The sequence below is a fragment of the Nanorana parkeri genome, unplaced genomic scaffold (assembly GCF_000935625.1).
Source record: "Nanorana parkeri isolate BGI_ZX_2015 unplaced genomic scaffold, ASM93562v1 scaffold539, whole genome shotgun sequence".
NCBI classification, from domain to species: Eukaryota; Metazoa; Chordata; class Amphibia; order Anura; family Dicroglossidae; genus Nanorana; species Nanorana parkeri.
Genome location: NW_017306807.1, coordinates 852,944 through 867,697, shown reverse-complemented (window position 1 = coordinate 867,697; position 14,754 = coordinate 852,944). Strand labels below are relative to the sequence as shown.

The window sequence follows — 14,754 nt, the reverse complement described above, 5'->3', positions numbered from 1 at the left end:
ACCCAACCTGCCAGAGAACTAACATTTTTCTTACTTCGCCCAAAACTATTTGCTGTTTATTGTGGTACTAATATACTTATAATAAGGCTGCTAAGATGTAAACCTTAACTTTTCTTGAAAAGGACAAGCATGGTTTTCCCTTATCCCTTAAATCTCCTTAAAGGCTAGTCAGGTTGCTTGCCATATTAAAGTACAAGGGCTTGAGAATAAGGATGGGGTGAGGCCAAGTCCAACTTTTACAGGTATAAGGCTAATAGGGTGCTTTGTCAAAGAACTTTGGAAGTACCACTGTTGGGGTTGTTCAGTAAAGTTTTGCGAAACACAAACAATGTGTACAACATGTCTAATTGGAGTTGTGCTTCCTTGGCAGATTCCCTACCGGAATTGGTTCTACAATTTGCTTTTTGCTCTTCTGAAAAAGATCAAATGACAGCTGCATCAAATACATTGACAATATTGTATTGCCTGTAATAAAGTGTCTGGCCTAGAACTGGTTAATACACCACACAGATATGTTTTCTGTGATCCCTGTTGTGGTATTAGCCAATCATCAGAATAACAAATAGCCCAAGTTAGATGTTTGATCTGATCGATTTTTTTTTCACACTTGTTCTAAGCATCTACTTCATTGCTTGTGTATAGAGGCAGTTGCATAAAAAATGTCCTAGCAAGCCTCACTGCCCTTTAAAAATGTGATTCTCACTCTGTCTACCCATATGTGAGCACTAGTTAGAAATTAATATTAGTTGATTTTTAAGCCAAAAGGGGGTTGTGCTGTGTTTTTGGAGTGCATTAGGAAAGGCCTATAAATTCATATAACAGCAGGCTGCACAGCTGCCAAGAGAATATCTTTTTCTTAGGCCATATATTATAGCTATTAGCAGCATCAACTCATCTCAACACTGATGGTATAGTGTGATATTGTCTAATGGGAGTTGTGTTTCCTTGGCAGATTCCCTACCAGAATACTAACGCAGTGCCAAAGATACCAGCATTTGCAGACTTCAAGTCAAAAGAACAAGTAAGCTTATTGACCCATCTTTCTTTACTTCTTTTTTAAACAATCTGTGCTACACGTCCAGAATTTCCGTAATTCTAGTTGATATATTACATTCTATTTAGAGAGGCTCCCAGGTGCAGAAATAGTTAAGGAAAAGACTCCAGTCATATTTTGACTCCAGTGTCTAATGTCTCCATTCATATATTGCTGTCTTTTTCTTCACACAGTTTAACCCAATCTACTCCATTCTTTAGAATAAAGATTACTAAGCATCCACTGTTTCTGGTATTGACACTGTTTAGCAGACAAGCGAGATCAAAATACACCCCCCCAGCTCTTAAAGTACTTACTTTTACTGCTAAAAGAATACAAGAATACTTTCAGAAATAAAAGTGTTAATAGTTTATTTTTTATCAATTAACAAAATGGAAAGTAAATCAAATCAATATTTGATGTGACAGCCCTTTGCCTTCAAAACAGCATACATTCTTCTAGGTACACTTGCACACTGTTTTTGAAGGAACTTGGCAGGTAGGTTGTTCCAAACATCTTGGATAACTAACCCTAGTTCTTCTGTGGATGTAAGCTACCTCACATCCTTCTGTCTCTTCAGGTAATCCCAGACAGACTTAATGTTGAAATCAGGGCTCTGTGGGGGCCAAACCATCACTTCCAGGACTCCTTGTTCTTCTTTACGCTAAAAATAGTCCTTAATGACATTGGATGTATGTTTGGGGTCACTGTTCTGCTGCAGAATACATTTGGGGCCAATCACACACCTCCCTGACACCATTGATCCTGACCAAACCTCCAACTCCGTTGGCAGAAATGCGGCCCTAGACTTGCAAGGAACTTCCACCAATCACTGCTACAGTCAAATATAAAAATTTTTTACTCATCAGTACAGACCACCTACGGCCATTTTTCTGTGGCCTTGCTGCCAAAAAGCCATACCTCCAACATGGAAACAAGGCTAAGCGACTTAACTATGCATGAAAACATGGGAACTGGGAAGCAGAAAAATGGCAGCAGGTTGTCTGGACTGATGAGTCAAAATATGAAATATTTGGCTGTACCAGAAGTCAGTTTGTTCACTGAAGGGCCGGAGAGCACTGCAGCAAGTGTGAACCATGGTGGAGGTTCATTGTAAGTCTGGGGCTGCATTTCTGCCAATGGAGTTGGAGATTTGATGAGGATCAATGGTGTCCTCAATGCTGGGAAATACAAGCAGTCCATCATGCCATACCATCAGGGACGTGTGTGATTGGCCCCAAATTTATTCTGCAGCAGGACAACAACCCCAAACATACAGCCAATGTCATAAGAACTACCTTCAGCGTAAAGAAGAACAAGGAGACCTGGAAGTGATGGTTTGCCCCCCCACAGAGCCCTGATTTCAACATGGAATCTGCCGAAAATGTTGGTTCGATTGACGCATGTGACTCACGTTCAATAAAAATGAACAAGAATTCCGTATCCTGTGAGTGCTGGTGATTCCTTTCATCCGTATTGTGAGAACACACGGCACCATCCGTGTCATCACTTCGAGCACCACTATTCAGAAAAAGAAAGGTCTGCAGAGCCCTATGGAGTGCAGGTGGCAAAATACAATACTTGCTTAAGCAATACATATCTCCAAACGGACTTAGATGTGAAAGTCTGAGACTTTTGCTTTCTTGCACTTGGAGAAAAAGGTCAGTGTCTTCTAACACAAAGAAAGGCTGTTAAAACACTTATTTATTCTTCTTTTTGAAGCTTTCTTTCGTCCTCCTGATAGACAGTGCTCCACAAACCTCTAACCTGCACCACTCGTCCTGTCTTAAAGCAGATCTCCAGGATTTTCTAGTGGGGCTACCCCGGTACTGCAAGTGTTAACTGCTCGTTTTGATCTAAGGAATGGAATAAAGAAGATTCATTGCCCTGATCCTGCAGTGGTGACAGTACACCTCTTGCCCCTCCACTCCGGCAGTGGTATGTCCCTTGGCATCCTTACGTGTAAGGCGGGTGAATGGACCTTGCATAGACGTGATAATGTCAGCGGGGCTTAGACTGCTGGAACCCAGGGGAGAAGAGGTTGCAAGTACCTGTCTAATAGCTAGGTGGGATGGAGGATCAGGTAAGTATATTTTCTTTACTTGCACCCATAGACTAAAAGAAGCAGTTAACCCTTGCAGTGTGGGGGTAGCCCCACCACAAAGGTTAACAAGAGGTGAAAGGAAATCTTCCCAATGGAACATAGACAGCAAAAGTAAACTGATAGAGATTTTTGACTGTCTTTATCCAAAATGTAAAGTAGTAAAATGTTGGCTTTACATACATTTAATAACTTTAATTGTAGAAAGACTTCTAAAAGACATCTACTCTATGGAACTACTATTACATCTTCAGTTCTGATTAGAAAATGCTAGGTAACTGGCAGTTGTGATTTCACTTGTGCTTTCATACTTTCTGAGTTACTGCCTCTGAACAAACCTGCTAAACTTAATTTCTGACTTTTCTTCTAACGTATCTGATCTGCAGATTTTTGACAGTTTCTCTTAACCTGTGGACAAAAGACTGTTTATTAGTGTCTGAAGAAAAACTGTTTCAAGCAGTTTGCATCATGTTTATATTACACATTGTAGCATTTCATTATGTCTGTTTAATCTGAGATATGGAATGCTGACGAGCACTAGTCTAATTGAATTTAGTAAGCAACACAGACTGTCTGAAACATTTCCAGCATCACAGTACTTCCTTTGCATGCTGTGATAAATGAGATCCAATATACAATTTGGCTAACTACTGACAAAGGTAATACAAGATACTCTTTAAGTATGATCCAGTAATTCATGTACTATACAGTCTGAAATGTTTCTTAATTGCAAGCAAATTGGTATAAAACAATAGGCAGGTATAAATGAGTTTGTACATCACATTTTCAGTCATCGCATGTTCCACTAGATGGCGCTCTAAGGTCATTTCAGGCCTAAACAGATGAGTTAGATTAGCCAAGTAATGGAAACGTTTGTCTGGCTTTGTTTATTGTGTAGATTGTAGTTGGTCATATTCTGGACCTGTTCTATCATTTTGAAGATATTACAGAGTACTCATCAGAGTGGCTCCTTCAGTTTTCAGTTCAAATGAGTGGCAGGATGCTACTCCAGCATTTTTGGCTACATGAACAACTCGGTGACCTTAGTTAAATAATTCATAAAAGACAACAACTATATGGTATAGATAACTATACAATTTCTCTGAGTTGGTTAATAACTTGCAAGCATAAGTAGGAAAAATACCACCTTTTCCAAGAAAAAGGATGGATAAAGAAGTTCTAATTCAACCAATTAAATATGAATTTAGCCAGATGGAAAGGTGGTATTTTTTCAACTCAATTACCTTAACCTTATTATCCATGGTGTCATGAAGTTTGGCAAAACAGAGATTTATTTTCCAAGAACATGACTGGAGGTGTGAAAGTTTGTGGATACACACGGTTCTAGTCTAGATCAGGTGTAGTTTAAGTTACGTGACTGAAGGGGTTAAATCGCCATTGTAAAGATGTTAAAACAACATTGTGGGTGACAGATGGTTTCTATGCCCCTGACCCCTGCTCACAAAGGTTTTTTAACATAGGTGGTCTCTTTCACACCTTTTGCAAACCAGTTTTCCTCTTTGTCTAAAATGTGCAGCTCACTTCCTTCAAAGAGCTGTGGGGAGTTAGTGTGGACTGTTGAATGCATTCATTTGATTAGAAACGCAAACAATCATATTTTTAAGGCAAAACTAGTATTATTCTATTAAAAGCAACCTGTCAAGATAAAAATATTTGAGCTGCCGTTGCTACCTTGTTTTTGAAGCCCTGGGTCTGTGATCTTTATAATTTATTTATATCCCCATGAGCTGAAAATGTATGTGCATCAGATGTTCCATCACTTCACTGGCTGCGTGCTTATCCCTAGTCATCAGACAGTAAAGAAAGGGTCTGGGAGCTTAAACTTTCAAATTGAATCAAAGGTAGATGGCATTGCACATCTGTAATTGCAGTAGTCTGGAGAAAACCCAGATGAGAACATTTGCCTGGGTTTAGTTCGCAAACAGTTTGGCAAATCTTTTGACATCAAAGTCTGCGGGTCGAGGGGATCGGGGCAAATTAAATTTTGGCCAAATGTAGGGCTAATAAACTATTGACAAACAAAAGGAATGGGATGCTGCCATGGGAGATGTGTACCAATGCCAAAAAAAACAGTATGTCTTACTACACAGAAATGGCAGCTCTTCCTAACATCTCAACACACATAGACAATATGGCTACTGTAAGCCCATCTTTTTATAGAAAAGGAGTTGGAATATCCATTCCTTCAAATTATTGGCTCTTGGGACTCCACTGATCAGGAGCAAAGGCTATGCACTGAATTGTAGGTTATTCCTTATGCAGAGGTGAACCTGCAAACATTTGTGATTCATGAACCCTGGGGATTCAGCGTGAACCTGTGGTAGCAGCAAACCCAAATTTCATTCCTGTCTATCTACTATTAAATGTTTTTTTAATAAGATATAATATTTAATGTTGGTCTACTGTGTATGTATGCTACTGTGTAAAATTGTCACTTCTTTTTTTTCAGTTGCACAAATATGTTTACTTGACTGTTTCCAAAATTGTCGTGGCAGTTTTTTCCTTCTTTTGCTACGTCGTGTACATTATATACAGTATATTTATTTTACTCCCTTACACAGCACTGAACATTTTTTGTTCAACACTTTACATAGAATATTGAGCCATTCACATTAGTCCCTTCCCCTGAAGCAACCTACAATTTAATGTCCCCAGCACAGTTACATAAAACACTCCAGTTTGGCTGAAAGCCATTTAACCTACCAGTGTAGCATCATTTCCACAGCATCACAGTATTTCTTTGAGTAAATGATAAATCTTTTATTACATTTTTAATTGAACATTCCTGCTAGTAAGTTCGCCTTTTGAAGCCAAATGTGATTTGTTTTCAGAGTGAACGAGCCGCAGAGATTGAATTACATCCACAGACAAATAAAATCCTGCCGCAGACGGAGGAGAACAATCCTGCCAGAAAAGTAGGTTTTGGGAGACTATCAGTCATATTTGTTTTTCATTGCTAATACCGTCTACTGTAAAATAAAGTTCTCCTTAAAGTGGATCTTTTAGTAACTTTATACGACTGCATGAATTCCTGAAATGTCAAAATATACAGAAGCAATATCATTTATAAAGAAACCCCCTACATTTTAACATTAAAAAGCCATCTGTTGGCGTAAGTAGTCGAGTGACTTGGCTGAGATGTCATCAGTCTGCTGCAGACAGGAGAAACTATTTCCTCAGTCTCCTCTTATCCCAATGATCAGACTGCTGTAATTTTGTACCAAGCCAAAGTAGCAGCCATAATGTAATGTACAATCTTAAAATATACCGTCACTTTTGCTGAGGAAAACATTATCTGCGCCTTGTCAACTGCACATATTGCAAGGTTGTTATTTTTTGCAGATTTCAATCTGCTGTTTAGTGCCTAGCACAGTAGAGCCTTCTTGAAGTCTCATTTCGTCGCATGTCCCAAAAAAAGAGGATTATTTTTCATGTCAAGACGGTGGGCAGAGCCATGCAAATCATTGCTTTAGTCCCTATTAGCCAGATGCACATCCAAAATTGCTGGTGTGAGTGAGGGCGTTTTCATTGCTTTAGGGCCCATTTACACCAGAGCGTAGCAATAAGCACAAGTTTACCATACATTTTGAGCACTCTATCTCACAGCGCACCTAACACGCGGTACCACATGCTAGGTGTGCTGTGTGATGGCATGCGTTAAATGCATGGTATCCTGCATTCATCGCAACGTTCTGGTATGACTGGGCCCTTAGCCCCTTCTCACCATGTGTTGAGTTGTCAGCTCCTTGCAACAGTTTAGGGTTTGAGTACAAATCTTAGATTGTTGTAACCAGGTTTGAATCAGTAATAATAAGTCTGAGCTTGTTAGGTGTACTGTATGTGTGTCATTATTACTCTTTGGATCAGTCTTGCTAAATATTTTGGATCAATTAGCTTTTAGCAGGGGTTCACTGGAACCTGAAAATTATTACATTTATGGTGAATGCGTAAAACCCGATCTTATATTTTTGGTCATTGGGAGAAGAGCCTGCTTACATTGGGGGTCCGTGGAAGAGGTATCACCTTACATTAATGGTCAGTGTGAAATATATATTGTCAGTCAATCAAAGGAAAAATGGTCCTTATATCGGTGATCAGTTAAAATAATTGATAACCAAGAATGACGTGTTATTTTTTTGCTTAGTGGCAGGAATGCTCCTTACTCTGGGAGTCATTGGGGAGAATGCCGCTTACACTGCTGGCCAGTGGAAAGAATGCCCCTTATGCTGGTAGTCAGTGGGAAGACATTGGTGGAGGAAGTAAGAACAGGAATGTCCCACCACAATGTTGAAGTCCAAAGGTGTTTTTTCGAATAAAAGATTCAAGTGAGATCTGTATATTTAGCCGTTTTGGAGGCTCAAAAGTGCCCTTTTCATCAGGGCTTGATATAGAAGTAGAATATTATTGATTGGATGGATTTCTAATGTTGGAGGATTGTTGGAATGAAGAGATAACTTAATGTATGGTTTATTATTTAAAGATAGACGGCACCCTCATCAGCAGCTAGTTATTGCAGTTGCTGATGAACATGCCAGCTTAGCTATGAATAAACAAGCATGCTTATCACATTGTCAGTGATCACTCATCTGATAGATGTCACTGAAACTATGGAGGCAACATCAGGTGGGAGGTCAATCCGCCAGTGCTCACTGATTAGGGAACCCCTAGCAACTTCTGAAGGAACTCTTTAGTTCCACAAAATCATGGTTAAGAAAGGCTGTAGTGTCAACATATTCTGCAGCACATTAGAAAAATAATGTAAGAACTCTGTGCTCAGGATTTAACACTCTAATCAGATTTAAAAATGTAAAGGTAAGGAAAATGTTGTTTGCCTTATCCAGCTGATGTCTGAGATTGGGGCTGTTTTCTTTCACCACCCTTCTTCTGCCTATTGGAACTGCCTGGAGAAGTAACTGAATAGCGTATCTCTCTTTCAAAGGGTTCATGGTCATTTGATTCATTGTCCTTTGGGGATTCTGCACATGACATTGATCACTTTTTGTTTTTGTTTGGCTTCAGTTCATGGGAAAGATATGCCCATTGGTCACGCCACTAAATTTAAAAAAGTATTCAGATTTTGAAAATATCTAACAGGTTTAAAATTTCCAAATTGCTTAAACAGAATGATGTTTGCATACCAGGTCACCTGTTTATCCTTGGGCTGTTTTAAATTCAAATTTCACATAAAGATTTCTTTCCGTGGTCAGTTACGTGTTTTTTACCACGATGTTGAAATCAGGCACATTGTGCAGTGACGTTTTATCAGATGTCATGAACTGAAGATCATTTTCCAAGCTACTTACGTTCATGATCTTCGTGGCATGCACATCTTGTACCATACTAGTACTGGTACTTAACATTATTTCTCTGTATATTAGATATGAAGATTAAGGTCTCTTAATAAGCTGAGCACTTTAAAAAAAAAACCCGCAGAACAGAAATAAAAATCTGTGGTTAGTTAGGGATGAGGAGACATTTTAGGGTAGCAGAAAATAAAACCTATGGCCAGAACCTTAAAGCCTAAAACCAGCTTTTATTTATATATTTTTTAAATGTGGGTTAGAGTGGTGAGTTTGAAGCGATTTGAAACGTTCCCATCTTTTAAAAAAAATGTATCCAAACCTTTTTCTTAAAAAGTTCACTAAGTAGGTGTGGCTTTGACTGAGAGGATTTTTCTATCGGGATTTTTTTGTCACTGGGTAGCAAGGCATGGGCAGCTTCTTTTAACATTTGGTAGCTTTACATTGGGGCATGTAAACTAACTAGATAATTTTGTTGAAAACACATAAAAGGTCATGGGTCACTAGCCATGGTTTTTCATACTGGGTGCCTAAGAGGCTCTCCATGCAGGAAAGATGAATTATGGTTTGGAGAACCATGATACCTAGTTTTAGAACAGTCTGTGATGGATATGTGAGTTTAGATTACTTTCTAAACAGTAGTATGAGACTATAGCATTTGACCTCTAGAGGGAGCAAATACATAAATCAATATATGTAGCCAATAACTACACAAATACTAAACTGACAGGGCATGATAGTGGACATCTATTGCACTTTTCATGTAAATAAAACATTAAAAAACGTTTACTGTTTTTCTGCTTGACCTCCTTACTACTGTTATACAAACATCAATACAAGCCAGTTTAAATTTAGATGTAAACCATAACTGAATGGCATTTAGTTTGCTAAAGCATTGTGTATCATAAAGAATTGCCATTTTTTTTTCTTGTAGAAAATACTGTTTTCACCTTTTTAACGGTTTTTTGTCTCAATGATGAATATGTCCTAAAGCCACTGTCTATATGCACTCAATCTAAAGGTAGCTTGTCAGTGCTTAGAGTGGGCTTTCAGATGGTGACAACGGCAGAACACGCCTGCGCAATGTGGATCGGCATGCCCACCTATAGTCTTATAGTCTCCACTGGAAGTCCATGTGTCAGGGTGACAGCGCAGGAGTATTATTGGGAGACAATGACTGAGCGTTGTTACCCTATAACAGGAAGGGCCTGAACAAGGACCTTCATGGCAGGACTACCAGGTGTTATTTTACTGAAAGCTGCAGAGTTAAAAATATTAAAAATTATTTTTGATATAAAATTCAAATACTAGAATATGTGATTGGATTTACATATACTAGAGACTTTAGTGATTGCGTTTATATTAGGGATGCACCAATATATTGCGCTGCGGGAGGAGAGCGTTGTGAGCGGCCGGCGTCTCTCCTCCAGCACCGCTCAGCCTCCTATCACAGTCCGGCAGAGTGGTGTGGGGGCGGAGACAGCCCGCGCTGTGACAGGAGGCTGAGCTCTCCTCACTGCACCGCTCGATCAGCCTCCTGTGACAGCGTGTCGGAGAGGGGCGCAAGTGCCAACACTCAGTGATCGCTGAGTGTTTGCAGATAATTGAGGACATGGTACAGTATGTGTACTGTATCCTCAATTATGAATGAATGGGAGTGATCTACATCACATCCTGTTTATTCATAATTGTGGTTATAGTAAACACACAATGTCCTCATGTTATCAATGAACAGGAACACTCATAGAGAATTCCTGTTCATTGATAACTGGGGCTGCAGAAAAAGAGATTGAGGACTTTGGGTTCTCAATCTCTTTTTCTATTTTAATAGAGAAATATCAGGGGGTCTCTTTAGACCCCTAATATTTCCCCGAAGCCTCTAAAAGTAAAGTAAAAAATAAAAATATTTAATACAAAAATTAGTTAATAAATATTAAAACAATTTGAAAAAATTAAAATAAAAATATTTTCTGTTTCGGCCTGACATTTTTTTCTGTTTTCTGTTTCGTTTTTGAAATTTCCATTTCGGTGCACCTCTAGTTTACATATAGAGGGCAGTTAACATATCCGCATGCTTTTTTGGTTGGTGGACGGAAATGAATGGAAATTTGGGAAGAACATACAACTTATATTCAAATAAAGCTCCTGGTGTGAATGAAACCCAAGATGCAAGCTCGGCAAGGCTACTGGGTTAACCACATACAGTATTACCCAGAAACAGTTTATGTGCAAGGAATATGTGAATGGATTTATGTATGCCTAAGTGCTTATGTTTATCTTTTTTTCTCCTAAAGGAAATAGTCCTCAGCCAACCACCAACCAAACCATTACGGCGAAAATTCCATCCAGAAAGCCAGGCTTTGGAAAATCATGACTTGTCTTCTGCATCGATTGTGACCTCATCAGCTGCATCTCTAAAGTCCCATACAGCCGTTCAAAAGTATGTTGGGTATAGCATAGTCTCGTTCCAGTTACTTTGTATCAGGGGGTGGAGTAGGGGGTTGGAAATGAGTTCAGACATTCATCAGATCTGGGGCACTTTAGTTTTAGTGCTGTAAAAATAAACTGTGGTAATTAGCTTCTGTAGGTTGGTATTCAGCTGTGAAATATGTTATGCTTTGCACGCTGCTGATTTATCCAGTTCATGACACTGACCTCGTCTTTACACACTGGAGTTCCGTCACAGTTCTCTTTCACCATAAATAACTGGCTTTATGCTGACCTTCTAGTGTCACCATTTGGTCTGCAAACTAATCGAGTCCCTTTTCCTTTGCAAATTACAGATATGGGAACACATGAAGCTAAATGCCATTATTTCATTGCGAATTGTGTATTTTACTGTCTGTTAAATGATTACATTTCTGTAGAAATTCTTTTTTTTTTTTTATAAATTCTTTTATTGTATGGAGAGGAGAGGACAATTCACTGTAGCCAGGTAGTGCAATAACTGGGCTCTAATTCCCTCACTGGTTCCTATATCTTTTACCTCGATCTAAATGGTCATGAATAGGTGGCGAGGTTCCATCCATTAGAGTGACATGTGACAGGTGTTCCTGAGCGTCGTGTCTCGGGGAGATAGACAGCGTCTAGGCATTGCGGTATCCAGGGGGAGGCACGGCTCTGTAGAAATTCTAATCGTTTCCCTTCACTAGCCATCACCTAACAAGCTAAGAGACATACTTGTACATGTAGTATGGTTAAAGTTATGGTTACCCAAAGTGTCTTTTAATTCATATATTCATACTGACATCCACCCTATAGAGTGGTTGTTTGCCTTCTAGGTTATAGCCTGAATGGCAGTGATTAAAACCAATTGAAGTCACAGAAATAAATTTGCAGTCAGACAGTGCACTAACAGCCTTCATTTATGGGCGCGGAGATCCCAGTGTCCTAGCAACCAATGATGCTGTGTGGCCGAGCATCACTGGTTTCTAGGAGGCTGTTGGAAGTAAATTGTGATTGGCTGTGGTTTCTAGGATACAGGCCTAAACAAGGAGTGATTTGTAGTGATTCTGGCGCATCTTAGCAACAGATTCATGTACATGTTTCTGACATTTGTGGTACGGTGGCACAGACACTCTTCTAAAAAGTGTCTGCATCACTGTTTATTAAATCCAGAGATCCTTTATAAAGCAACTCCTTTGTCACCTCAGAAATTGTGATGTTATTATTTTGGCAAAAATTCCATGCTGTGGACAATGTGCCAAAAAAAACAATCCCAAAATAAAGTGCTGTGCTATTTAGTGCACTGAGCCACGCACAAATATATAAATCTAGATGCATTGCGCTAATAAGTAAAGAGTATATATGGGCTCAAAATGAACAGTGTGACCTATTCATATATAAATGTCCGCTTAAAAGTCCAATATACCAATACACATATATATTTTTTCTTTGTGCTCCCATCCACGGACTTCGCCGTGCCAACCAAAGCAAGTAACCGCACTTACCAGAAGTACCTGACTACCGTAGCAGCTGATGGTCATATACAGCTCTCCTTTCCGATTTCAAGGTGATCGATCAGCTCAGGGGGAACAATTGCAGAAAATCATAGTGTAGTATATAAGAACCCACTTTATTAAGAAGGTTAAAAACACTAATTTTGTATCCAATTACAAGCAATTTTCCTCCGGTGTACACAACATCCACTGCCACCTAACTTCCTGTAAGACGTCCTGACATCAGCATGGACCCGCCAGCTAGCCCCCCAGAAGCTTCCCACAGACAGAGGATTTTAGGTACTTTCAAAAGTTCAGGAGTAGAGTGCACACCAGCTATATTATGTTAATTAACTAGAGCAGAGCATTTGGATTTTATTCATTAATTTATTCCACTCTGCGTCACACCACTGCACTCTGCGTCACACCGCTGACCTCTGCATTACTAATGACATCAGGCCGCCACATTGAAGCAAGAGTGTATGAAGCTTCATATTATTCTAATGCACTGCTGTATAATGTATTGCTGTGATGTGTAGTCCCCTATAGCTGGTGGTATTCTGCATTGCAGTATAATGTATTGCTGGGATGTGTAGTCCTCTATAGCTGGTGGTATTCTGCATTGCAGTATAATGTATTGCTGGGATTTGTAGTCCTCTATAGCTGGTGGTATTCTGCATTGCTGTGTAATGTATTGCTGCGTGGCAGGCCTCCATGGTGGATCATGTCTTTAGACCTGCTTCTGTGCTCCTTTTTTTGGTGCGGCGGTGCCCCTCCTGATCCACCATGGAGGGGAGGCTTGAAATCACTTAATTCAAGTCCCTCCTCCATGACAGATTAGAAGGGCCACCACCGGGAAAATAGAAGTGAGCCCAGAAGCGGCTTCTAAATTAAAGCAGCACTGGAGAATGAGGCAATTTGAAGCCTCATCTTTTTGGTGGATCAGGAAGTCAATCACGACATCCTTCGTTGTCCACGCCGACTTGGCAAAATAATAAAAACGACTCCCGCCATCCCGACCGCACCGTCGAATTAAGAATCTGACAGATGCCAGCAAAATATAAACAATTGGGCGGAGTTCGCGGTGACATCACCGCTAGCTTCCCCCAACTGTTTACATTAGGTCGCCATCTGCCAGACAAATGAACACAACTGGGCAGAGCCAGCAGTGATGTCACGGCCGGCTCCGCCCAGTTGTTGTCATTTAATGACTGCCCAGTGTCCTCAACCTGAAGATACGGCTAGATCCTTCGGCTCCTTAGTGAATAACCCTCATAGTGTTTGTGGCATGCTAGAAGGTCTGCATTAGCACATGAGAAAATGTTTTTTTTAAAACGTCCTCCCACCCTGGAGAGTGCACTGTTCAGCTGATTGCTGGTATGTGTGGGGATCGCTGGAGGTTGAAGGAGATTAGCAATACTGTTACTAAATACTGGCTGCTTTCTAACCATGCACATTAGAAGTTCATGGGGTTCTACTGCACACGGGCAGACAGCGGGAAGTAGTGTACGCACCGGCCACAGGTAAACATTGTGTCAGAATGCTGGGGCACTAGGTGCCAGAACTGTGTTAGTATATTGAGGAGGAGGAGGTGGATGGGTTACATGAGGAAAGGAGGAGGGGGGCGGTGGTAAACGTTAATAAAATGCTGTTTAAAGTTTTCCTTATCCTTCATTTCAATATCCATGATAAGGCAGTTATATATGTTTTTTGCATGATGATTAACAATAAAAGTGTTCCACTTAATATACTCTGAACTGCTTTTAAACATATTTGAGAAGATCTCAAATATATCATATAGCAACTCAGATTTAATAAGCTTGATGTTTCTTTCAACATATTAAAAAACACATACTACCTGCTATTTTGGAAAGTCCTTATAGTCCATGCATCTCACAGCCAGCAGTTCCGATCAAAATATTAGGGTCCTCTTCACACTATCCAAATGGCGGCAGCAAGTGTGAGGCGGGGAGCAGGTGCGGCGTGTGGATGTGGGCGGGCAGGTCTGTCAGTGGCAAGCGAGAGGCGGGGAGGAGGTGCATCGATTTATAATCGATTAGTTGTTGCAGCCCTACATTCATCCCCGATTTCGAGGGACAGTCCCCGGATTGAGGAGACCGTCCCCAGACAAATGATATCCCCGGGAACATAAAATAAACCAATGTTTTTTTAATACTCCCCTGATCCCTGGATCCACCGACAAGTGCAGCCCCCTGTCTCCCACGCTGTTAGAAGCTGCATACAGAGCGTGCTGGTTACTACTTAAACCGGCGCGCGCTGTGTGCAGCTTCTGAGAAGATACGCTATTAGCATAGCGAGGAAGCCGGCTGCGCATTTTGCATCGCTCCCGCTACGCTAATA

At 40.3% G+C, this 14,754-nt stretch overlaps 1 protein-coding gene across 4 annotated transcripts in view; it reads left to right on the top strand.

Moving 5' to 3' along the window:
• REPS2 (RALBP1 associated Eps domain containing 2) overlaps window positions 1–14,754 on the top strand; it is a 104,349-nt gene that overhangs the window by 78,675 nt on the left and 10,920 nt on the right. For 3 of the 4 annotated variants that reach the window (XM_018561722.1, XM_018561721.1, XM_018561720.1), the window contains exons 16-18: window positions 953–1,021; window positions 5,987–6,070; window positions 10,750–10,895. In XM_018561722.1, the coding sequence (XP_018417224.1) occupies window positions 953–1,021; window positions 5,987–6,070; window positions 10,750–10,895 (299 nt within the window). The remainder of the gene's footprint in view (window positions 1–952; window positions 1,022–5,986; window positions 6,071–10,749; window positions 10,896–14,754) is intronic. The other variant, XM_018561725.1, reaches the window with a different exon arrangement.